Source organism: Anomaloglossus baeobatrachus, chromosome 8, assembly GCF_048569485.1.
Source record: "Anomaloglossus baeobatrachus isolate aAnoBae1 chromosome 8, aAnoBae1.hap1, whole genome shotgun sequence".
NCBI lineage: Eukaryota > Metazoa > Chordata > Amphibia > Anura > Aromobatidae > Anomaloglossus > Anomaloglossus baeobatrachus.
Genome location: NC_134360.1, coordinates 89,311,159 through 89,334,522, shown reverse-complemented (window position 1 = coordinate 89,334,522; position 23,364 = coordinate 89,311,159). Strand labels below are relative to the sequence as shown.

The 23,364-nt window shown below is 53.2% G+C and overlaps 1 protein-coding gene across 1 annotated transcript in view; it reads right to left on the bottom strand.

The window, feature by feature from the left end:
* Positions 1-23,364, bottom strand: part of SREBF2 (sterol regulatory element binding transcription factor 2) — a 159,761-nt gene that overhangs the window by 70,590 nt on the left and 65,807 nt on the right. Inside the window, exons 10-11 of the mRNA XM_075321885.1 lie at positions 12,822-13,083; positions 12,544-12,713 (exon numbers count right to left, since the gene is read on the bottom strand). Of these exons, the coding sequence (XP_075178000.1) occupies positions 12,544-12,713; positions 12,822-13,083 (432 nt within the window). The remainder of the gene's footprint in view (positions 1-12,543; positions 12,714-12,821; positions 13,084-23,364) is intronic.

Here is a 23,364-nt window from a genome sequence, read left to right as displayed (position 1 = left end):
GACCTGAGGTCAGCACAAAAAGAGAGGTGCACCGCCTAAGAGCAGCGGTGCGAGACACATAGATCCGGAGCGCCCGCACCAGATGCAGAGTATGCAACGCTTTTTCAAAGCGATGAACAGGAGCCGGACAAAAGGAAGGCAGGGAAATATCCTGGTTCAGGTGGAAAGGAGATACCACCTTAGGAAGAAAGTCCGGAGTCGGACGGAGAACCACCTTGTCTTGATGAAAAAACAAAAAAGGTGACTCCGAAGAGAGAGCAGCCAAATCAGAGACTCTCCTGAGGGAAGTTATGGCCACTAGAAAGACCACTTTGTGACAGACGGGACAAAGAAACCTCCCTAAGTGGCTCAAAAGGGGGTCTCTGCAAGGCCGTGAGGACCAGATTAAGGTCCCAGGGATCCAAAGGCCGCCGGTAAGGCGGAATGATATGAGATGCGCCCTGCATGAAGGTGCGCACCTGAGCCAGCCGGGCGATACACCGCTGGAACAATACTCACAGAGCCGAGACCTGTCCCTTGAGGGAATTGAGGGATAGTCCTAGCTGCAGACCGGACTATAGAAAGGACAGGAGGGTCGGCAGAGAAAAAGGCCAAGGAGCATGGCCGGAAGAGCGACACCAGGACAGGAAAATCTTCCAAGTCCTGTGATCGATCTTGACGGAGGAAGACTTACGGGCCCGAGTCATAGTGGAGAGGACTTCAGGAGGAATACCAGAAGCCGTCAAGATCCAGGACTCAAGAGCCACGCCGTCAATCTGAGAGCCGCAGAATTCTGGCGGAAAAACGGACCTTGAGAGAGAAGGTCTGGGCGGTCCGGAAGATGCCACGGCACCTCTACGGACAGATGGAGCAGGTCTGGGTACCAAGCTCGCCTGGGCCAGTCTGGAGCAATGAGGATGACCCGACGGCCCTCCATTCTGATCTTGCGCAGGACTCTGGGCAAGAGAGCTAGAGGGGGAAACACGTAAGACAGACGAAACTGGGACCAATCCTGAACCAGCGCGTCCGCTGCAATGGCCTGGGGATCGTGGGAGCGAGCCACGTAAACCGGAACCTTGTTGTTGTGCCGGGATGCCATTAGATCCACTTCCGGAGTGCCCCACTTGGGGCAGATTGTCCGAAACACTGCCGAATGCAGAGCCCACTCGCCGCTGTCCAAGGTTTGGCGGCTGAGATAATCTGCCTCCCAGTTTTCCACGCCTGGGATGTAGACTGCGGATATGGTGGACTTGGAGTCCTCCGTCCACTGAAGGATGCGTTGAACCTCCAACATTGCCAGGCGGCTGCGTGTCCCGCCCTGGTGATTGATGTAGGCAACCACAGTCGCGTTGTCTGACTGGACTCGAATGTGCTTGCCCGCCAACAGATGGTGAAAGGCTAAGAGAGCTAGAAGCACAGCTCTGATTTCCAGCACATTGATCGAGAGGGCTGATTCAGAGTCCAAGTGCCCTGCGCTCTGTGGTGGAGATCTACTGCTCCCCAGCCGGTTAGACTGGCATCCGTGGTGAGGATCACCCAGGACGGGGCCAGGAAGGAGCGTCCCTGAGACAGAGAGAGGGGCCGAAGCCACCACTGAAGGGAGCCCCTGGTCTGTGGCGACAGAGCTACCAACCTGTGCAAGGAGTAAGTCCGCTTGTCCCAACAGCGGAGAATGTCCAGCTGCAGAGGACGCAGATGGAACTGGGCAAAGGGAACAGCTTCCATTGACGCCACCATCTGACCCAGCACCTGCATTAGGTGCCTGATGGAGTGACGGCGAGACCTCAGCAAAGAGCGCACCGCCAGATGAAGGGACTGCTGTTTGACTAAGGGCAGCTTTACAAGTGCCGGCAAAGTCTCGAACTGCATCCCCAGGTACGTGAGACTCTGGGTCGGAGTCAGAGTGGACTTGGGTAGATTGACAAGCCACCCGAACTGGACTAGAGTGGCGAGAGTGAGCGAGACACTCCGCTGACAGTCTGCACTGGATGAAGCCTTGACCAGAAGGTCGTCCAGGTAAGGAATCACTGCCAACCCCTGGAGGTGCAGAACCGCAACCACTGCTGCCATGACTTTGGTGAATACTCGAGGGGCCGTGGCTAACCCGAAGGGGAGAGCCACGAATTGGAAATGTTCCTCTCCAATTGCAAAACGTAGCCAACGCTGGTGTGAAACTGCAATTGGCACATGCAAATAAGCATCTCTGATGTCGATGGATGCTAGAAAGAAGGGAATTTTGTTTACTTACCGTAAATTCCTTTTCTTCTAGCTCTAATTGGGAGACCCAGACAATTGGGTGTATAGGCTATGCCTCCGGAGGCAGCACAAAGTATTACACTCAAAAGTGTTAAGCCCCTCCCCTTCTGCCTATACACCCCCCGTGCTCCCACGGGCTCCTCAGTTTTGGTGCAAAAGCAAGAAGGAGGAAAAAGAATTATAAACTGGTTTAAAGTAACATCGATCCGAAGGAATATCGGAGAACTGAAACCATTCAACATGAACTACATGTGTACACCAAAAAAACAGGGGCGGGTGCTGGGTCTCCCAATTAGAGCTAGAAGAAAAGGAATTTACGGTAAGTAAACAAAATTCCCTTCTTCTTTGTCGCTCTATTGGGAGACCCAGACAATTGGGATGTCCAAAAGCAATCCCTGGGTGGGTAAAATAATACCTCGTAAGAGAGCCGTAAAACGGCCTTTTCCTACAGGTGCGCAATCGCCGCCTGACGGACTCGTCTACCTAGACTGGCATCCGCCGAAGCATAGGTATGCAACTGATAGTGTTTCGTGAAAGTGTGCAGGCTCGACCAGGTAGCCGCCTGACACACCTGCTGAGCCGTATCCTGGTGTCTCAAAGCCCAGGACGCACCCACGGCTCTGGTAGAATGGGCCTTCAGCCCTGAGGGAACCGGAAGCCCAGCCGAACGGTGGACTTCGAGAATTGGCTCCTTGATCCACCGAGCCAAGGTTGATTTGGAAGCCTGTGACCCTTTACGCTGGCCAGCGACAAGGACAAAAAGTGCATCCGAGCGGCGCAGGGGCGCCGTACGAGAAATGTAGAGTCTGAGTGCTCTCACCAGATCTAACAAGTGCAAATCCTTTTCACATTGGTGAACTGGATGAGGACAAAAAGAAGGTAAGGAGATATCCTGATTGAGATGAAAGGGGGATACCACCTTAGAGAGAAAGTCCGGAACCGGACGCAGAACCACCTTGTCCTGGTGAACAACCAGGAAAGGGGCTCTGCATGACAGCGCTGCTAGCTCGGACACTCTCCGAAGTGAAGTGACTGCTACTAGAAAAAACCCTTTCTGCGAAAGGCGTGAGAGAGAAATATCTCTCATTGGCTCGAATGGTGATTTCTAAAGAACCAGCAGCACCCTGTTCAGAATCCAGGGTTCTAACGTCAGCTTGTAAGAAGGAACGATGTGACAAACCCCCTGCAGGAACGTGCGTACCTGTGGAAGTCTGGCTAGGCGCTTCTGGAAAAAAACACAGAGAGCGCTGAGACTTGTCCCTTAAGGGAGTTGAGCGACAAACCCTTTTCCAGTCCAGATTGAAGGAAGGACAGAAAAAATGGGCAAGGCAAAGTGCCAGGGAGAAGAACCCTGAGCAGAGCACCACGACAGGAAAATTTTCCACGTCCTGTGGTAGATCTTGGCGGATGTTGGTTTCCTAGCCTGTCTCATAGTGGCAATGACGTCTTGAGATAATCCTGAAGACGCCAGGATCCAGGACTCAATGGCCACACAGTCAGGTTGAGGGCCACAGAATTGAGATGGAAAAAACGGCCCTTGAGATAACAAGTCTGGTCGGTCTGGTAGTGCCCACGGTTGGCCGACTGTGAGATGCCACAGATCCGGGTACCACGACCTCCTCAGCCAGTCTGGAGCGACGAGGATGACGCGGCGGCAGTCGGCCCTGATCTTGCGTAACACTCTGGACAACAGTGCCAGCGGAGGAACACATAAGGGAGCTGAAACTGCGACCAATCCTGAACTAAGGCGTCTGCCGCCAGAGCTCTGGGATCTTGAGACCGTGCCATGAACGTCGGTACCTTGTTATTGTGCCGGGACGCCATGAAGTCGACGTCCGGCACCCCCCAGCGGCAACAGATCTCCTGAAACACGCCCGGGTGAAGGGACCATTCCCCTGTGTCCATGCCCTGGCGACTGAGATAATCCGCTTCCCAGTTTTCCACGCTTGGAATGTGAACTGCAGAGATGGTGGAGGCCGTGGCTTCCACCCACATCAAAATCCGCCGGACTTCCTGGGAGGCTTGCCGACTGCGTGTGCCGCCTTGGTGGTTGATGTATGCCACCACTGTGGAATTGTCCGACTGAATTCTGATCTGCTTGCCTTCCAGCCACTGCTGGAAAGCTTTCAGGGCAAGATACCCTGCCCGTATTTCCAGAAAATTGATCTGAAGCGAGGACTCTTGCTGGGTCCACGTACCCTAAGCCCTGTGGTGGAGAAAAACCGCTCCCCACCCTGACAGACTCGCGTCCGTCGTGACTACTTCCCAGGATGGGGGTAGGAAAGATTTCCCCTTCGCTAATGAAGTGGGAATAAGCCACCACCGAAGGGAAGCTTTGGTCGTCTGAGAGAGGGAGACGATCCTGACGAGGGACGTCTGCTTCCTGTCCCATTTGCATAGGATGTCCCATTGAAGGGGACGCAGGTGAAATTGCGCGAAAGGGACTGCCTCCATTGCTGTCACCATCTTCCCCAGGAAGTGCGTGAGGCGCCTCACGGGGTGTGACTGGCCTTGAAGGAGAGATTGTACCCCTTTCCGTAGTGACTGCTGTTTGATCAGCGGAAGCTTCACTATCGCTGAGAGTATGAAACTTCGTGCCAAGATATGTCAGCGATTGGGCCGGTGTCAGATTTGACTTTGGAAAATTGATGATCCACCCGAAACCCTGGAGAGTCTCCAGGGTAGCGTCAAGGCTGCGTTGGCATGCCTCTATAGAGGGTGCCTTGATCAGCAGATCGTCCAAATACTGGATCACCGAGTGACCCAGGGAGTGTAGAAGCGCTACTACAGTAGCCATAACCTTGGTAAAAACCCGTGGGGCTGTTGCCAGGCCGAACGGCAGTGCCACGAATTGCAGGTATTCGTGTCCTATGGTGAAGCGCAAGAAGCGCTGGTGCTCTGGAGCAATCGGTACATGGGGATAAGCATTTTTGATATCGATTGATGCAAGGAAATCTCCTTGGGACATTGAGGCGATGACGGAGCGGAGGGATTCCATCCGGAACCGCCTGGTTTTTACCCGTCTGTTGAGCAGTTTCAGGTCCAGGACCGGGCGGAAAGACCCGTCCTTCTTTGAGACCACCAACAAGTTGGAGTAAAAACCGTGGCTCTGTTGCTGAAGAGGAACAGGGATCACCACTCCTTCAGCCGTCAGAGTGTGCCGCGCCTGCAGAGGAGCCTCGGCTCGCTCGGGAGGCGGGGATGACCTGAAGAATCGAGTCGGGGGACGAGAGGTAAACTCTATCTCGTAACCGTGAGACAGAATAACTCTCACCCAGTTGTACACAATGAGGGTCAATGGGACCTGCCGGCAGCTGGGTCGTACAAGCGGCGCAGGCAGCCTAATAATCCTGTTTTTTGGCACCCCTGTCTTTGTGGGCGCCATGCTATTGTTTTCCCTGATTAACACAAAAGGGTAAATAGCCATAATGAACTGTGCTCATACAGTGTAAAGTATATAGTAATAACACAGAATGTATCAATACACTACAGCACCATGGGGGTAACACCCCAGGTGCTGCTTACCAGCCGCCTAAAGCGGTTGTGAGGCCACCAGAGACAGTGTCTGGGTTTCCCAGGGTTAATCCCTCTCTGCAGCGTCGGAGGAGCTGACAGGAATGGCTGCGGCGTCCTGACGAGAGGAGGGAGCCGTGGGCGTCTCACACAGTGCACAGTGAGGGGAGTGGAGTATGCAAAGCATGCTCCAGCCCTCATGCTGCTCGTTTGTCCCTCTCTTCCGTGCAGCGTCCCGCCCTTCCCCCTGCCTGTCAGGGCTGAGGGCGGGAAAAAGGAAGCTAGGCCGCAAGAAAGCCGTGGACTCGAGTATAAGCGTCGCCGCCGTAAAAGCGCGGCCGACGCCGAAGTCCCCGGCGAACTACAAGTCCCAGCCGCGCCGCAGTTTCACATGGCAGCGGCGGTTAGCGCGGTAGCCCCTACATATAAACACACTCAGCGACGCTGAGTGTGTAATGGCACATATAGACCCGGTCAGCGCCGCGGTCCCCGGTGCACTAGCACACTCAGCAAAGCTGAGGTGTTGCCGTGCACGGTCCCTACAGGGATACAGAGTACCTTCAAGATGCAGGGCCATGTCCCTGAACGGAACCCGGCTCCTATCCAGCAGTCTCCACAGGAGTTGTGGATGAAGCACGGTCTCAGTGCCTGGAGACCGATAGGATCCCACTTCACCAGAGCCCTGAGGGGGATGGGGAAGGAAAGCAGCATGTGGGCTCCAGCCTCCGTACCCGCAATGGATACCTCAACCTTAACAACACCGCCGACAAGAGTGGGGTGAGAAGGGAGCATGCTGGGGGCCCTATATGGGCCCACTTTTCTTCCATCCGACCTGGTCAGCAGCTGCTGCTGACCAATCTGTGGAGCTGTGCTGTGCATGTCTGCCTCCTTCGCACAAAGCATAAAAACTGAGGAGCCCGTGGGAGCACGGGGGGTGTATAGGCAGAAGGGGAGGGGCTTAACACTTTTAAGTGTAATACTTTGTGCGGCCTCCGGAGGCATAGCCTATACACCCAATTGTCTGGGTCTCCCAATAGAACGACAAAGAAATCTCCTTTTGGTCATTGAGGCAATGACTGATCGCAGAGATTCCATGCGAAAGTGCCGCACCTGAACATGCTTGTTGAGAAGCTTGAGATCCAGGATGGGCCGGAAGGAACCGTCCTTCTTGGGGACTAGGAAGAGGTTTGAGTAGAAACCTCAACTGTTCCCGGGCGGGAACCGGTACAATTACTCCGTTGGCCTGCAAGGATGCCACGGCCTGAGAGAAGGCGGCGGCCTTGGAGCAGGGGGGAGTGGACAGAAAAGAAGGGAATTTTGTTTACTTACCGTAAATTCCTTTTCTTCTAGCTCCTATTGGGAGACCCAGACAATTAGGGTGTATAGCTTCTGCCTCCGGAGGCCACACAAAGTATTACACTTTAAAAAGTGTAACCCCTCCCCTCTGCCTATACACCCTCCCGTGCATCACGGGCTCCTCAGTTTTGGTGCAAAAGCAGGAAGGAGGAAACTTATAAATTGGTCTAAGGTAAATTCAATCCGAAGGATGTTCGGAGAACTGAAACCATGAACCAAAAGAAACGATTGAACATGAACAACATGTGTACACAAAAGAACAAACAGCCCGAAGGGAACAGGGGCGGGTGCTGGGTCTCCCAATAGGAGCTAGAAGAAAAGGAATTTACGGTAAGTAAACAAAATTCCCTTCTTCTTTGTCGCTCCATTGGGAGACCCAGACAATTGGGACGTCCAAAAGCAGTCCCTGGGTGGGTAAAAGAATACCTCGATAAAAAAGAGCCGAAGACGACCCCCTCTTACAGGTGGGCAACCGCCGCCTGAAGGACTCGCCTACCTAGACTGGCGTCTGCCGAAGCATAGGTATGCACCTGATAGTGTTTCGTGAAAGTGTGCAGACTAGACCAGGTAGCTGCCTGACACACCTGCTGAGCCGTAGCCCGGTGCCGCAATGCCCAGGACGCACCCACGGCTCTGGTAGAATGGGCTTTCAGCCCCAAAGGAAGCGGAAGCCCAGAAGAACGGTAGGCTTCAAGAATCGGTTCCTTGATCCACCGAGCCAAGGTTGACTTGGAAGCCTGCGAACCCTTACGCTGGCCAGCGACAAGGACAAAGAGCGCATCTGAACGGCGCAGGGGCGCCGTGCGAGACACGTAGAACCGGAGTGCTCTCACCAGATCTAATGAGTGCAAATCCTTTTCACATTGGTGAACTGGATTAGGGCAAAATGAAGGTAAGGAGATATCCTGATTGAGATGAAAAGGAGATACCACCTTAGGGAGAAATTCCGGAATGCATGAGTGGATGTGTGCCTCCTTCCACACAAAGCATAAAACTGAGGAGCCCGTGATGCACGGGAGGGTGTATAGGCAGAGGGGAGGGGTTACACTTTTTAAAGTGTAATACTTTGTGTGGCCTCCGGAGGCAGAAGCTATACACCCTAATTGTCTGGGTCTCCCAATGGAGCGACAAAGCAAATCTGTTTGGCGGGCTGGAAGAGAATTCTATCCTGTAGCCGTGGGAGATGATATCCCGCACCCACTGATCGGAGACATGTTGAAACCACACGTCGCCAAAGTGGGAGAGCCTGCCACCGACCAAGGACGTTGCTGGCGCGGCCAGATAGTCAAGAGGAGGCTGCCTTAGTGGCAGCGGCTCCTGCGGCCTTTTGAGGACGCGGCCTCGTGCGCCAGCTGGGTTTTCGGTCCTTGGCTGAGTTAGTGGACGAGGCCGAGGGCTTAGAGGATGACCAGTTAGAGGAACGAAAGGAACGAAACCTCGACTGGTTCCTGCCCTGGACAGGTTTCCTGATTTTAGTTTGTGGCAAGGAAGTACTCTTCCCGCCTGTAGCCTCCTTAATAATTTCATCCAGTTGTTCGCCGAACAGCCGGGGCCCAGCAAATGGGAGCCCAGTAAGGTACTTCTTGGAAGAAGCGTCTGCTTTCCACTCTCGAAGCCACAAGATCCTGCGGATAGCGAGGGAATTAGCCGAAGCCACCGCCGTGCGGTGAGAAGCCTCCAGAATGGCAGACATGGCATAGGATGAAAAGGCTGAAGCCTGGGAAGTTAAGGCAACCATTTTGGGCATAGAGTCCCTGGTGAGGGAATGCATCTCCACCAGAGAAGCAGAGACGGCTTTAAGAGCCCACACTGCTGCAAAAGATGGGGAGAACGAGGCCCCTGCCGCTTCATATACAGATTTGGCCAGAAGGTCAACCTGGCGGTCAGTGGAATCCTTAAGTGAGGTGCCATCAGCCACAGATACAACTGTCCGGGCTGAGATTCTAGACACCGGAGGGTCTACCTTTGGTGAATGAGCCCACTCCTTGACCACCTCTGGTGGTAAGGGAAAACGGTCATCAGAACTACGCTTTGGGAAGCGTTTGTCAGGACAGGCCCTGGGCTTGGTCACAGTGGCCTGAAAACTGAAGTGGTTAAAGAACACACTCCTTGCTCTCTTAGGTGAGGTAAACTGGTGTTTTTCTACCAGAGAGGGTTGTTCCTCTGATACTGGTGGATTGAGGTCCAGTACAGAATTAATGGACGCAATCAAATCACTAACATCTGCATCACCCTCGGTGAGATCAATGGGGCACATGGAGGTAGCGTCCGAGCCCACAGTAAAAGCATCCTCCTCGTCCTGCGATTCAGCTCGTGAATCAGAGCCGCGGGACGAGGAAGGAGAGGAGCCCCTGCGTCTCCTTTTAGGAGGACGGGGTCTGGGACCAGATGAAGAATCCTCTGCGAGCTCTGCTGAGCGAGCCATAGCAGCAGGGGCACCCTGTGAAGGGGGCTGATGCATGCTCAGCAGAGTCCGGGACAGCTGTCCCATGGAGTCAGCAAAGGACTGGGAGATAGACTTAGAGAAGGATTCTACCCAAGCCGGGGGTTCAGCCACCGGAGCCGGAGCAGCCGGAGGGACCACTGGGGATGAGACCTCAGGCTGAGGCACCACCATGTTAGAGCAGGCATCACAATGTGGATATGTGCTCGGTTCAGGCAGTACGAGCTTACATGCAGTGCATATAGAGTACAGCCTTGCAGCCTTGCTCCTTGTGTGAGACATGCTGCTGAAGTGGGGGTTCTGAGCTAGAATGGCCCCTAGAGAGTATATAAGCAGGTCCACAACCGGAGGTTGTGGCTTACCAGACCGTTTTGTGTGCCCTCCAGATCCCACAGGCCGGACCCCCAGAGAGATGCTGCAGCCAGCTCCGATCAGTGTGAGAACGCTGATAAAATGGAGCCGGAGCAAGGAGAGGGGGCGGGGCCAACTAAAAGAGCGAGAACTGGAGGGCAAAGGAGGTATACAGGGGAGGGAATCTTTCCTCAGAGAGGAGTGTCCCTTCCCTGTGCTGAACGGCCGCTGGGCGGAGCCGCACTGTCCCTCTGCATGATTGGCATGCAGGGGCAGTGAAAACGAAAGTAGGCCTCAGGCGAAGCCGGGGCCTAAATTTAACAATGCGGCCGGCTAGCAGGCACCATCGGCGCGGTTCTCCGGTGAAAACCAGAGAACCGGCTGGAAATGTCAGCATAGTTACAGAGCACACTCTCCCCAACAATAAAGTACAAGGGACCCCTCAATAACCACGTCTCATATACTTAGCTTGTGAGACGCAGGGCCAGGTCCCTGAAGGATGAGTGCTCCGTCCGGCAGGATACAAAAGGGGCTGCGGATGGAGACCGGTCTCCTGCAAGGCAGGAAGAACCGTGCTGGCTCCCACTTCAAGCCAGAGCCCTAGGGGATGGTGAAGGAGCACGGCATGAAGGGCTCCAGCCCTGAAATCAACCTTAACAACACCACCGACACAGTGGGGTAAGAAGGGACATGCCGGGAGTCCAGGATTGGACCCGCTTTTCTTCAAACTCTTTTCAAAAAAATCAAAATCAGATGAGAATCGAAGTGTGTGTGTGCCTCCTGAACACAAAGCATTGAACTGGCTATAATTGGTTATCCAGGGGGTGTATATGCTCGGAGGGAGGAGCTACACTTTTTAGTGTAGTACTTTGTGTGTCCTCCGGAGGCAGAAGCTATACACCCCATGGTCTGGGTTTCCCATAAGGAACGATGAAGAAATAGAGTCAGCTTGCTGTGTCCGGTCACACCGGTGCCATATTCAACTCAGAGCCTGCAAAGAGGGGCTTAGGAATTGGTGCCATATTCAACTCAGAGCCTGCAAAGAGGGGCTGAGGAATTGGGCTATAGGGGCACAGGCCTCTACCCTGGGCTTTGGAAAATTGGTGTCTGTGGACGCCGTCGTCCAGCCCAGGATCCAGAGTCGCAGGAGGGGGTACGTGGAGGCGACACTCCACATTCCCGCCCGTTGATGGTAGTGGGAGATCGGTCCCAAAAGGAAACCGTCGCCCTCAAAAAATAACAAACCTTGAAAGGAAGTGCCTCCTACAGACACTAAGCTAAAACTGAGGTTGCCTGGCCCGGCCAGGGGGTGTATACTGCAGAGGAGGAGCTATGCTTTTGCATCTACTTAGTGTTCTCCTATGGATAGGCAGCATAACACCCATGGTCCTGTGTCCCCCAATGAGGCGTCAGAGAAACAAGGATTTCTCTGGAATAAAAGACATACGATCGAGAATATCAAGTTTATTTGACATTCTATTCATGCCCATATCGATGGATTAGGAGGGTTCATGCTTCTGACAAATTTCTTTAAAGGGAGTCTATAATCTTAAAAAACTTAAAGGGGTTTGTCCACTATTAGAACAACCCCTTCTGATTCCACCAGTTAAAATAAAACATCCTGTACTCACCTCTCATTTTGGTACCATTCCAGTGCTGTTGGTAACTGCGGTTTAGGGCTCAGGTGACATTGTGGGGTCACAGAAGCTCCGCGTCCAATCACTGCAGACTTCTCTTGCCACACCTTCGGCCCAAGTGAGCAATCAACAGGAAGTGAGTGTCAACCACAACATCACTTCCTGTTAATTAACTTATTTGGTCCAAAGCGGGGAGAGAGAAGCCGGTGGCGATTAGACGCTGGGCTCGCGTCACGTCACAACATCACATGAGCCGCGATTATCAACAGCGCTGGAACGACACTAGAACAGGAGGAGAGTACAGGGTCATTTATTTTATCTGGGGAAACAAGTAGAATCAAAAGGGGCTGTCCTAGTAGTGGACAACCCCTTTAAGCAAAACTGCTACTAATCATAAAAGGGAACTTAACTAGCCGATATCAAAGTCATACCTCTAGTATACATTTACTGCTTTTATGGCCAAGGGCTCTGTGCCCCTTTCCACCTCTTCAATCAGCATAGGAAGCACTGCTTGATAGATCATGGACAGCTCGCATTTGCCCACAGAAAGTGCTGCAGTCATTAAATCCCTCACACTCCTCGACCACGGTGACGGGTGTATTAGTGTAGGAAGAAGCCACTAAAGAGAAGTGAAGAAGAAATAGGCAAACGCACTAAAACCATCTGTGGCAGCTGGGTACCAGAAGTGTCAGTAGGCACGAGATTCAATAAAGGCAGTCCACGATGTGGGCAAGTGATCGCTGACAATCCAGCCAAGGGGCAGTGGACTGAAATGGTACACAGAGCCCTGGGTCACACCAAGGAGCCCAAATGCATGAATTAAATACAATATTTTTCTGAATAGTACAAGCAGTAACTTCTATACCACAGGCAGGATTTTTATAGGGGGCTACGTCCCCTATGTGAGAATACTAGCAGTTTACTTAGATTTTGAGGGTGTCCATATCAATATAATTAGATTTTTTGGCTGCAATATCTATGTAATTATAAACTGTGGCAGTAACTTACAGACAAGAAAGAGAATCTCCCGGAGAATGTGATCTTCATCTGCACCGCTGTGGTCAGGTGGATTTCTGCCAGTAAGGTGGGCGAGATCTTGTCACCAGCGCACTCGGCTAGATTTACCGAACACAGCGACAGATTTAATCCCGAACAACGCCAACTTGCTGGCAACTTCCCTGAAGTTGAAAAATAAAATAAAAAAAAAAAATTAGTCAATATGGATGAAGACGACCTATAGTCAGATGATCATTTTTTCTGGATCAGTTATCTGTCTAGGCCAGTACCTGTCAAATGTAGCTGGTGCAACTTATGATACACAAGGGCAGCATCTCGAGCGCTGGTTGTGGCTTCATCCTGGAATTCGGCTTTCTTACAGTGGCCTGGGGTTCGTTTGAGTAACCAGCGTACCAGACTGATCTTCTGAAGACTGCAACGGATAACGTTCCAGGAGAGGCTACACGCCAGGTCAAACCGAGAAGTAGGGAGAGAGCGACCCAATACACACAGGCAAGTCTGTAAATTCACTGCTGCTGCTCCAAAATCTCCCTGTACGTGAAAGAAAGCAGAGTGTTGTGTACAAGACCAGGACTTACATATCATCCACACAGCACAGACGATCATAAGTTGGGGATTCTTTACCATAAAAAGCAGTAAATCCATGAAAAGCTTTGCCAAATAATGGAAGGTTCATTGGAGGGACCTGGATGCCTTGCTTAAAAAGATCTATTAGGTCATTTCTACAAAGGGTCCTTAAACAGATCAATCTAGCGAATAACATACCCAATAAGAAAATGGCCTTGTATCAAAGCCCCTCTGCTAAAGTTAGGTGTAATGGAACCTACTCTGATCCCTTCGCTCTCAAATGGGACTAGACAGGGAGGCCCAGCATCGCCTTTATTACACGTTATAGTAATGCAGCATTTAGCAATAGCTTTAAGGAATAATCAAATATTCAGGACATCTCTGCAGGTCAGAACGAAAACTCGCATTATATGCAGATGACCTCCTATTGTACATCACAACTCCAAGAATAACCTTGCTCTCAATCTTCAAGGAATTTGAGAAGTATAGCTAGGTGAGCAACTTTAAGATCAATCTTACAAAGTCATAGAATCTTAAGATCAATATCTCTTCCTAGGAAAAAAAATAAATTACAAAGATTGTTTCCCTTTAGATGGTGCTCCTCCTCAATGACATATCTAGGGGTACAATTAACACTGGAGGTTTCCCAGCTTTTTCGTTATAATTACACACAGATGCTTGCCCACATTACAAGTGACCTTCAGGTGTTTCGTTTGTCATGGTTTGGTAGAATTAGTGTGCTAAAAATGGCTATCCTTCCTAAACGCCTGCGCCTACTACAATCAGTGCCAACTGCACTCACCTTTTTTTAACCCCTTAACGACCGCGGGCAGTAATATTACGTCCTAGTGGTTATAGTGTTACTGCCCGCAGTCTGTTGCCGGCAGCTTGCAGCGATCGGCGCACATCTCAGCTGATTTTTACAGCTGATATGTCTGCTTGCCAGGAACGAGCAGAATAGTTATCTGCCCGTACCGTTTAACTCCTTAAATGACGCTGTCAATATGTAACAGCGCCATTATAATGGCATCAGCGGTAGACATTTACTCACCGGACGATACCGGAAGTCACGTGACGTAATGGTAGCACAGGGTCATGTGATGACTCATGTAGCTCACATGACTTACTTTCTGTTTCACCTGGCCCAGAGCTCGGTGAGACAGAAAATGAGCATATCTGCTGTTCACAGCTGTGTAGCAGTGATCAGCAGATATGGCAGAGCAATCAGATTGCTGATACATATAGCCCCCTAGAGGGACTAGTAAAATAAAAAAAAATAAAAAGTTCAAATCACCTCATTTCGCCCCATAGAAAATTAAAGGGTTAAAAAAAATTAAAAAAAATACACATTTGGTATCGCCACTTTTGGAAATGCCCGATCTATCAAAGAATAAAATCAATTAATCTGATCGGTAAATAGTGTACCAGCAAAAATATCCGAACGCCAAAAAAAGGGAATTTTGTTTACTTACCGTAAATTCCTTTTCTTCTAGCTCCTATTGGGAGACCCAGACAATTGGGTGTATAGCTTCTGCCTCTGGAGGCCACACAAAGTATTACACTTTAAAAAGTGTAACCCCTCCCCTCTGCCTATACACCCTCCCGTGGACCACGGGCTCCTCAGTTTTGGTGCAAAAGCAGGAAGGAGAAATTCCCTTTTTCTTTGTCGCTCCATTGGGAGACCCAGACAATTGGGACGTCCAAGAGCAGTCCCTGGGTGGGTAAAAGAATACCTCAATAAAAAGAGCCGAAAACGGCCCCTTCTTACAGGTGGGCAACCGCCGCATGAAGGACTCTCCTACCTAGACTGGCGTCTGCCGAAGCATAGGTATTCACTTGATAGTGTTTCGTGAAAGTGTGCAGACTAGACCACGTAGCTGCCTGACACACCTGCTGAGCCGTCGCCCGGTGCCGCAATGCCTAGGACGCACCTACGGCTCTGGTAGAATGGGCTTTCAGCCCTGAAGGGAGCGGAAACCCAGAAGAACGGTAGGCCTCGAGAATCGGTTCCTTGATCCACCGAGCCAAGGTTGACCTGGAGGCCTGAGAGCCCTTACGCTGGCCAGCGACAAGGACAAAGAGCGCATCTGAACGGCGCAGGGGCGCCGTGCGAGACACGTAGAGCCGGAGTGCTCTCACTAGATCCAAAGAGTGCAAATCCTTTTCACACTGGTGAATTGGATTAGGGCAAAAGGAAGGCAAGGAGATATCCTGGTTTAGATGAAAAGGGGATACCACCTTAGGGAGAAATTCCGGGACAGGACGCAGAACCACCTTATCCTGGTGAAAAACCAGGAAGGGGGCTTTGCATGACAGCGCTGCAAGCGCAGACACTCTCCGAAGTGATGTGACTGCCACCAGGAAGGCCACCTTCTGCGAAAGACGGGAGAGAGAGACATCCCGCAGTGGCTCAAAAGGCGGCTTTTGAAGCGCCGTCAGGACCCTGTTAATATCCCAAGGTTCCAACGGACGTTTGTAAGGTGGGACCATGTGACAGACCCCCTGCAGGAACGTGCGGACCTGCGGAAGCCTGGCTAGACGCTTTTGAAAAAACACGGAGAGCGCCGATACTTGGCCCTTGAGAGAGCCGAGGGACAAACCCTTGTCCATTCCAGATTGTAGGAATGAAAGGAATGTGGGTAAGGCAAACGGCCATGGAGGAAAACAGTTATCAGCGCACCAGGATAGGAAGATTTGCCAAGACCTGTAATAGATCTTGGCGGACGTTAGCTTCCTGGCTTGTCTCATGGTGGCAATGACATCCTGAGATAACCCTGAAGAAGCTAGGGGCCAGGACTCAATGGCCACACAGTCAGGTTGAGGGCCACAGAATTCAGATGGAAAAACGGGCCTTGTGACAGCAAGTCTGGGCGGTCTGGAAGTGCCCACGGTTGACCCACCGTGAAATGCCACAGATCCGGATACCACGACCGCCTCGGCCAGTCTGGAGCGACGAGAATGGCGCGACGGCAGTCGGACCTGATCTTGCGTAGTACCCTGGGCAGCATCGCCAGAGGGGGAAACAGATAAGGCAGTCGAAACTGCGACCAATCCTGGACTAAAGCGTCCGCTGCCAGAGCTCTGTGATCCTGAGACCGTGCCATGAAGGCCGGGACCTTGTTGTTGTGTCGTGACGCCATGAGATCGACGTCCGGCGTTCCCCAGCGGCGACAGATCTCTCGAAACACGTCTGGGTGCAGAGACCATTCCCCCGAGTCCATGCCCTGACGACTGAGAAAATCTGCTTCCCAGTTTTCTACGCCCGGGATGTGAACTGCGGAGATGGTGGAGCCTGTGGCTTCCACCCACTGCAGAATCCGCCGGACTTCCTGGAAGGCTTGACGACTGCGAGTGCCGCCTTGGTGGTTGATGTAGGCGACGGCAGTGGCGTTGTCCGACTGGATTCGGATCTGCCTGCCCTCCAGCCACCGATAGAAAGCCAATAGGGCTAGATATACTGCCCTTATCTCCAGGATATTGATCTGAAGGGACGATTCTATCGGAGTCCAGGTTCCTTGAGCCCTGTGGTGGAGAAAAACCGCTCCCCAACCTGACAGGCTCGCGTCCGTGGTGACCACGGCCCAGGTTGGAGGTAGGAAGGATTTTCCCCGAGCCAGAGATGTGGGTAGGAGCCACCACTGAAGTGATGTTTTGGTTGCAAGGGAAAGAAAGATGTTCTTGTCGAGGGAAGCCGCACTCTTGTCCCATTTGCGAAGAATGTCCCATTGGAGTGGCCGTACATGGAATTGCGCGAACGGCACTGCCTCCATAGCTGCAACCATCTTCCCCAGGAAGTGCATGAGGCGCCGTAAGGGGGTGTGACCGACTCCGAAGAAGTGATTGCACCCCCGCCTGCAGAGAAAGCTGTTTGTCACGCGGTAGCTTGACTAACGCTTGCTGGGTATGAAACTCCATCCCGAGGTAAGTCAGTGATTGGGTCGGCGTCAACTTAGATTTCGGGAAATTGACGATCCACCCGAACTGCTGGAGAGTCGCCAGAGTGACGGTAAGACTTCGTTGACACGCCACCCGAGAAGGGGCCCTGACTAGGGGATCGTCCAAGTAGGGGATCACCGAGTAGCCCTGAGAGTGCAGGACCGCCACGACAGATGCCATGACTTTGGTGAAAACCCGTGGGGCTGTCGCCAGGCCGAAGGGCAATGCGACGAACTGGAGGTGTTCGTCCCCGATGGCGAACCGCAGGAAACGTTGATGTTCGGTTGCGATCGGCACATGGAGATAAGCATCCTTGATGTCGATCGATGCTAGGAAGTCTCCTTGTGACATCGAAGCGATGACTGAGCGGAGAGATTCCATCCGAAACAGTCTGGTTCTCACATGTCTGTTGAGCAGCTTGAGGTCCAGAACGGGACAGAATGACCCGTCCTTTTTTGGCACCACGAACAAGTTGGAGTAAAATCCGCGACCACGTTCCTGAAAGGATTTGATTTTTGGAGGACATTGTCCTCTTTTTGTTGCTATTTTTATATTTAGTGTAGGGACCTACAGACATTAGGTCCCGTGACGAGGGTGTAGGCTTACGTTTTATGGCCATAAATACCAACAAAAACCTCATATTTTTTTGTTTGTACAGGATACAGCCAGGCCCCTTTCTGTTGGGCCTTGCATTGTAGAGTGTCTGTCCGTGCATGATACACAGTGGGGTACGGCTTGGCAGCCCGCCTGATGTAATAGAAGGGCGTCACCTAATAGGCTGCGGGTTTGTGACTGTGCCATCTGCATGTGAACAGCGCTCTATGCAAGTCACCAGTGTGCAGTTTTATCATCTAGCATTCGCCTCCCCTCCATTCCATGGAGGTGTGTGTGTGATCTGCTTCATCTGCACCTGTGATGCTTCCACATTAGTGGGGGTTTAGCTGTATCCTGGTAGAGCATTAGCTTTTGGCCTGGGCGATGTACACACTGCAGCCCAACTTGCTGTGAGTAATACTTGATTTTTGGAGGACATTGTCCTCTTTTTGTTGCCATTTTCACGTTCCTGAAAGGGAACGGGAATCACAACTCCTTCCATCTTCAGAGTGTCCACTGCCTGAAAAAGTGCGTCGGCCTGTGCAGGGGGTGGGGAGGTTCTGAAGAAACGAGCCGCAGGACGAGAGCTGAACTCTATCCTTTAACCATGAGACAGAATGTCTCTCACCCAACGGTCTTGAACGTGTGGCCACCAGGCGTCGCCAAAGCGGGAGAGCCTGCCACCGACCGAGGATGTGGGTAGGTGAGGCCGAGAGTCATGAGGAGGCCGTCTTGGAGGCAGTGCCTCCTGCGGCCTTTTGGGGGCGTGACTTGGACCGCCACGCATAGGAGTTCCTCTGGCCTTTCTCCGGCCGGTTGGACGAAGAGGCTTGGGGCTTGGCGGAGGGACGAAAGGACCGAAACCTCGATTGGATCTTTCTCTGCCGAGGTCTCTTAGGTTTGGACTGTGGTAAGGAGGAGTCCTTTCCCGAGGATTCCTTAATAATCTCATCCAGCCGTTCACCAAATAAACGTTCGCCAGAAAAGGCAAACCAGTTAAGAACCTTTTGGAAGCAGAGTCTGCTTTCCATTCGCGCAGCCACATGGCCCTGCGGACAGCCACGGAGTTAGCGGATGCCACGGCTGTACGGCTAGTGGAGTCCAGGACGGCGTTCATGGCGTAGGACGAAAATGCTGATGCCCGAGAGGTCAAGGAAGAAACATGCGGAGCAGAATTCCGCGTGACAGCATTAATCTCAGACAGACATGCCGAGATTGCTTGGAGAGACCACACGGCCGCAAAGGCCGGGGCGAAAGATGCGCCCGTGGCCTCATAAATAGACTTCACCAATAGCTCTGTCAGTGGCATCCTTCAGGGATGAGCCATCGGCAACAGACACAACGGACCTAGCAGCCAATCTAGAGACAGGCGGATCCACCTTGGGTGAGTGTGCCCAGCCCTTAACGACTTCAGGTGGAAAGGGATAACGTGTGTCAGAGTGCCTTTTAGCAAAACGCTTGTCCGGGACCGCTCTGGGCTTCTGGACAGCGTCCCTGAAGTTAGAGTGATCAAAAAACGTATTGCGCGTACGTTTGGGGAATCGAAATTGGTGTTTCTCCTGCTGAGAAGCCGACTCCTCTACAGGTGGAGGCGGGGGAGAGAGATCCAACACCTGGTTGATGGACGAGATAAGATCATTTACTAAGGCGTCCCCCTCAGGGGTATCAAGGTTGAGGGCGAAGTCAGGGTCAGAGCCCTGAGCTCCCACGTCCGCCTCGTCATCCTGAGAGTCCTCAAGCTGAGATCCAGAGCAGCGTGAGGAGGCTGGGGAAGAGTCCCAGCGAGGCCGCTTAGCCAGTCTGGGACTGCGATCCGGGCAGGAGTCCTCCGCCTGGGACCTAGGGGCTATCCTGGGAGCGCGCTGCGGCACGGACCGAGAAGGCCCTGGAGGAGACAAACTAACAGGGGCCGGGGCCTGTGAAGAGCCCGGTCTGGACTGCAATGCCTCAAGGAGCTTAGTTGACCATTTGTCCATAGACTGTGCAATGGATTGAGAAAGTGACAGAGTTTCTCAGCGAAAGAGGCCAATGACGGTGACTCTGTCCCTGCAGCCTGCTCAGGGGGAGCAGGGGGATCTACATGAGCCGAGGGGCCCACAAGTGCCCTAGGCTCCGGCTGAGCAAGCGTGGCAGGAGTCGAGCATTGACCACAGTGAGGGTAGGGCGAAAAAAACCTGTGCCTTAGGGGCTTTGCTCCTTGTGGACGACATGCTGTAAGCAATAAGTGTCCCTTAGGAGAGCGACCACTGAGGGTATATGGGAAAAGGTTCTACAGCCGTTCCGAATATATATCACGGCACCCTAGGGGAACTAGCACCGGGTGACCGGTGTGGCTTACCAACCGCTGGTGTCCTCCAGATTCCCTGTCGTGGGTCCCCCGGAGCTGTAGAGCTGTGCAGCTGCAGCATACACCGGCAGAATGCCAAACATGGCCGCCGGAGCTCTCAAGGGGGGAGTGGAGCCATGGGCGGCGCCGATAAAAGGCGGGAATCTGGAGGCCCCATAGTGGTCCATGAGAGGGGAGGGGAGACATGCAAAGATGCTCCAGCCCTCTGTCGATAATCCCGCCCTTACCCCTGACAGGCAGGCCCGGGGGCGGGATTTTTCGCGACTAGGCCGCGATGAAGCCGGGGACTAAATTTAAGGCCGTGCCCGACAAGCAGGCACGGTCGGCGTGGAAGTCCGATGAAAAAACAACGGACGGCGCTACTGGGGAGAAAGGCGACCTCTCTCCCCGTACCGTTCCCACATGGGGACACAGAGTACCTCCAAGGTTGCAGGGCCCGGTCCCTGGGGATGAAAACGCTCCAGTCCAGCAGGTTCCACCAGGGGCTGCGGATGGAGCACGGTCTCAGCAGGTGAATGACCGGTGAGGCTCCCACTTCTCCCAGAGCCGCATAAGGGATGGTGAAGGAGACGGCATGTGGCTCCAGCCTTTGTACCCGCCATGGGTACCTCAACCTTAACAACACCGCCGACCTAGTGGGGTGAGAAGGGAGCATGCCGGGGACCCCATAGGGGATCTCTTTTCTTCCATCCGTCATACAATGTATGAGAAATCTTCCCAAGCTCGCATCTGCCGAAGCATGAGCATGCACTTGGTAGTGCTTCGAGAAGGTATGCAGGCTAGCCCAAGTGGCAGCCTGACAGACTTGTTGAGCCGTAGCCTGGTGCCTAAAAGCCCAAGAGGCACCGACAGCTCTGGTCGAGTGTGCTTTGATCCCCGGCGGGGGAGGCGCCTGCGTACTCTGGTAGGCGTCCGAGATGGTCGACCTAATCCAACGGGCTAAGGTCGGCTTAGAAGCAGGGAGGCCCTTGCGCCGACCTGTGGTTAGCACAAAAAGAGAGGTGCACCGCCTAAGCGCAGCGGTGCGAGACACATAGATCCGGAGAGCACGCACCAGATCTAGAGTATGTAGGAGCTTTTTCAAAGCGATGAACAGGGGCCGGACGGAAGGAAGGTAAGGTAAGGTAATGTCCTGGTTAAGGTGGAAAGGAGAGACCACCTTAGGAAGGAAGTCCGGAGTCGGACGGAGAACCACCTTGTCTTGAGGAAAGACTAAAAAAAGGTGACTCCGAGGAGAGCGCAGCCAAATCAGAGACTCTCCTGAGAGAAGTTATGGCAACCAGAAAGGCCACTTTCTGTGAAAGACGGTACAAAGAAACCTCCCCAAGAGGCTCAAAGGGGGGTTTCTGCAAGACCGTGAGAACCAAGTTAAGGTCCCAGGGGTCCAAGGGCCGCCGGTAAGGCAGAATGATGCGAGACGCGCCCTGCATGAAGGTGCGGACCTGAGCCAGCCGAGCGAGACACCGCTGGAACAGAACTGACAGAGCCGAAACTTGTCCCTTGAGAGAGTTGAGGGACAGTCCTAGCTGCAGACCGGACTGTAGAAAAGACAGAAGGGTCGGCAAGGAAAATGGCCAAGGAGGATGGCCGGTAGAGCGACACCAGGACAGGAAAATTTTCCAAGTCCTGTGATAGATCTTAGAGGAGGAAGACTTACGGGCCCGAGTCATAGTGGAGGTGACTTCAGGGGGAATACCAGAAGCCGTCAAAATCCAGGACTCAAGAGCCACGCCGTCAATTTGAGAGCCGCAGAATTCGGGCGGAAAAACGGACCTTGCGAGAGTAGGTCTGGACGGTCCGGGAGATGCCACGGTATCTCTACGGACAGTTGGAGCAGGTCCGGATACCAAGCTCGCCTGGGCCAGTCCGGTGCAATGAGGATGACTTGACGACCCTCCATTCTGATCTTGCTCAGGACTCTGGGCAAGAGAGCTAGAGGGGGAAACACGTAGGACAGACGAAACTGGGACCAGTCTTGAACCAGAGCGTCTGCGGCGAAGGCCTGAGGATCGTGGGAGCGAGCCACGTAAACAGGAACTTTGTTGTTGTGACGGGATGCCATTAGGTCCACGTCCGGAGTGCCCCATTTGCGGCAGATTGACTGAAACACTGCCGGGTGCAGGGACTACTCGCCACGTCCACGCTTTGACGGCTGAGATAATCTGCCTCCCAGTTGTCCACGCCTGGGATGTGGACTGCGGATATGGTGGACCTGGAGTCCTCCGCCCATTGAAGAATGCGTTGTACCTCCATCATTGCCAGGCAACTGCGTGTCCCGCCTTGATGGTTGATGTAGGCAACCGCTGTCGCGTTGTCTGACTGGACTCGAATGTGCCTGCCCGCCAGCAGGTGGTGAAATGCTAGGAGAGCTAGAAGCACGGCTCTGGTTTCCAGCACATTGATTGAAAGGGCTGACTCGGACGGAGTCCAAGTGCCCTGTGGTGGAGACATACCGCTCCCCAGCCGGATAGACTGGCATCCGTGGTGAGAATCACCCAGGACGGGGCCAGGAAGGAGCGCCCTTGGGACAGGGAGAGGGGCCGAAGCCACCACTGAAGAGAGCTCTTGGTCCGTGGCGACAGAGCCACTGACTTGTGTAAGGAGGAAGGCCGCTTGTCCCAACAGCGGAGAATGTCCAGCTGTAGGGGGCGCAGATGGAACTGGCCAAAGGGAACAGCCTCCATGGACGCCACCATTTGACCCAGCACCTGCATCAGACGCCTGAGGGTATAACAGCGGGGCCTCAGGAGAGAGCGCACCGCCAACCGGAGTGACAGCTGTTTGTCCAAGGGCAACTTCACAAGTGCTGGCAAAGTCTCGAACTGCATCCTTAGGTACGTGAGACTCTGGGTCGGAGTCAGAGTGGACTTGGGAAGATTGACAAGCCACCCGAATTGGGCTAGAGTGGCGAGAGTGAGCGAGACACTCCGCTGACAGTCTGCGCTGGATGGAGCCTTGACTAGAAGGTCGTCCAGGTAGGAGAGCACTGCCAACCCCTGGAGGTGCAGAACTGCAATCACTGCTGCCATGACCTTGGCGAATACCCGAGGTGCCGTGGCTAAGCCGAAGGGGAGAGCCACGAATTGGAAATGATCTTCTCCTATTGAAAAGCGTAGCCAACGCTGGTGTGAAACTGCAATTGGCACATGTAGATAGGCATCTCTGATGTCGATGGACGCCAGGAAATCCCCTTGGGTCATTGAGGCAATGACTGATCGCAGAGACTCCATGCGAAAGTGCCGCACCCGAACATTCTTGTTGAGAAGCTTGAGATCCAGGATGGGCCGTAAGGTACCGTCCTTTTTGGGAACCAGGAAGAGGTTGGAGTAAAAACCTCTGAACCGTTCCCGGGCGGGATCTGGTACAAT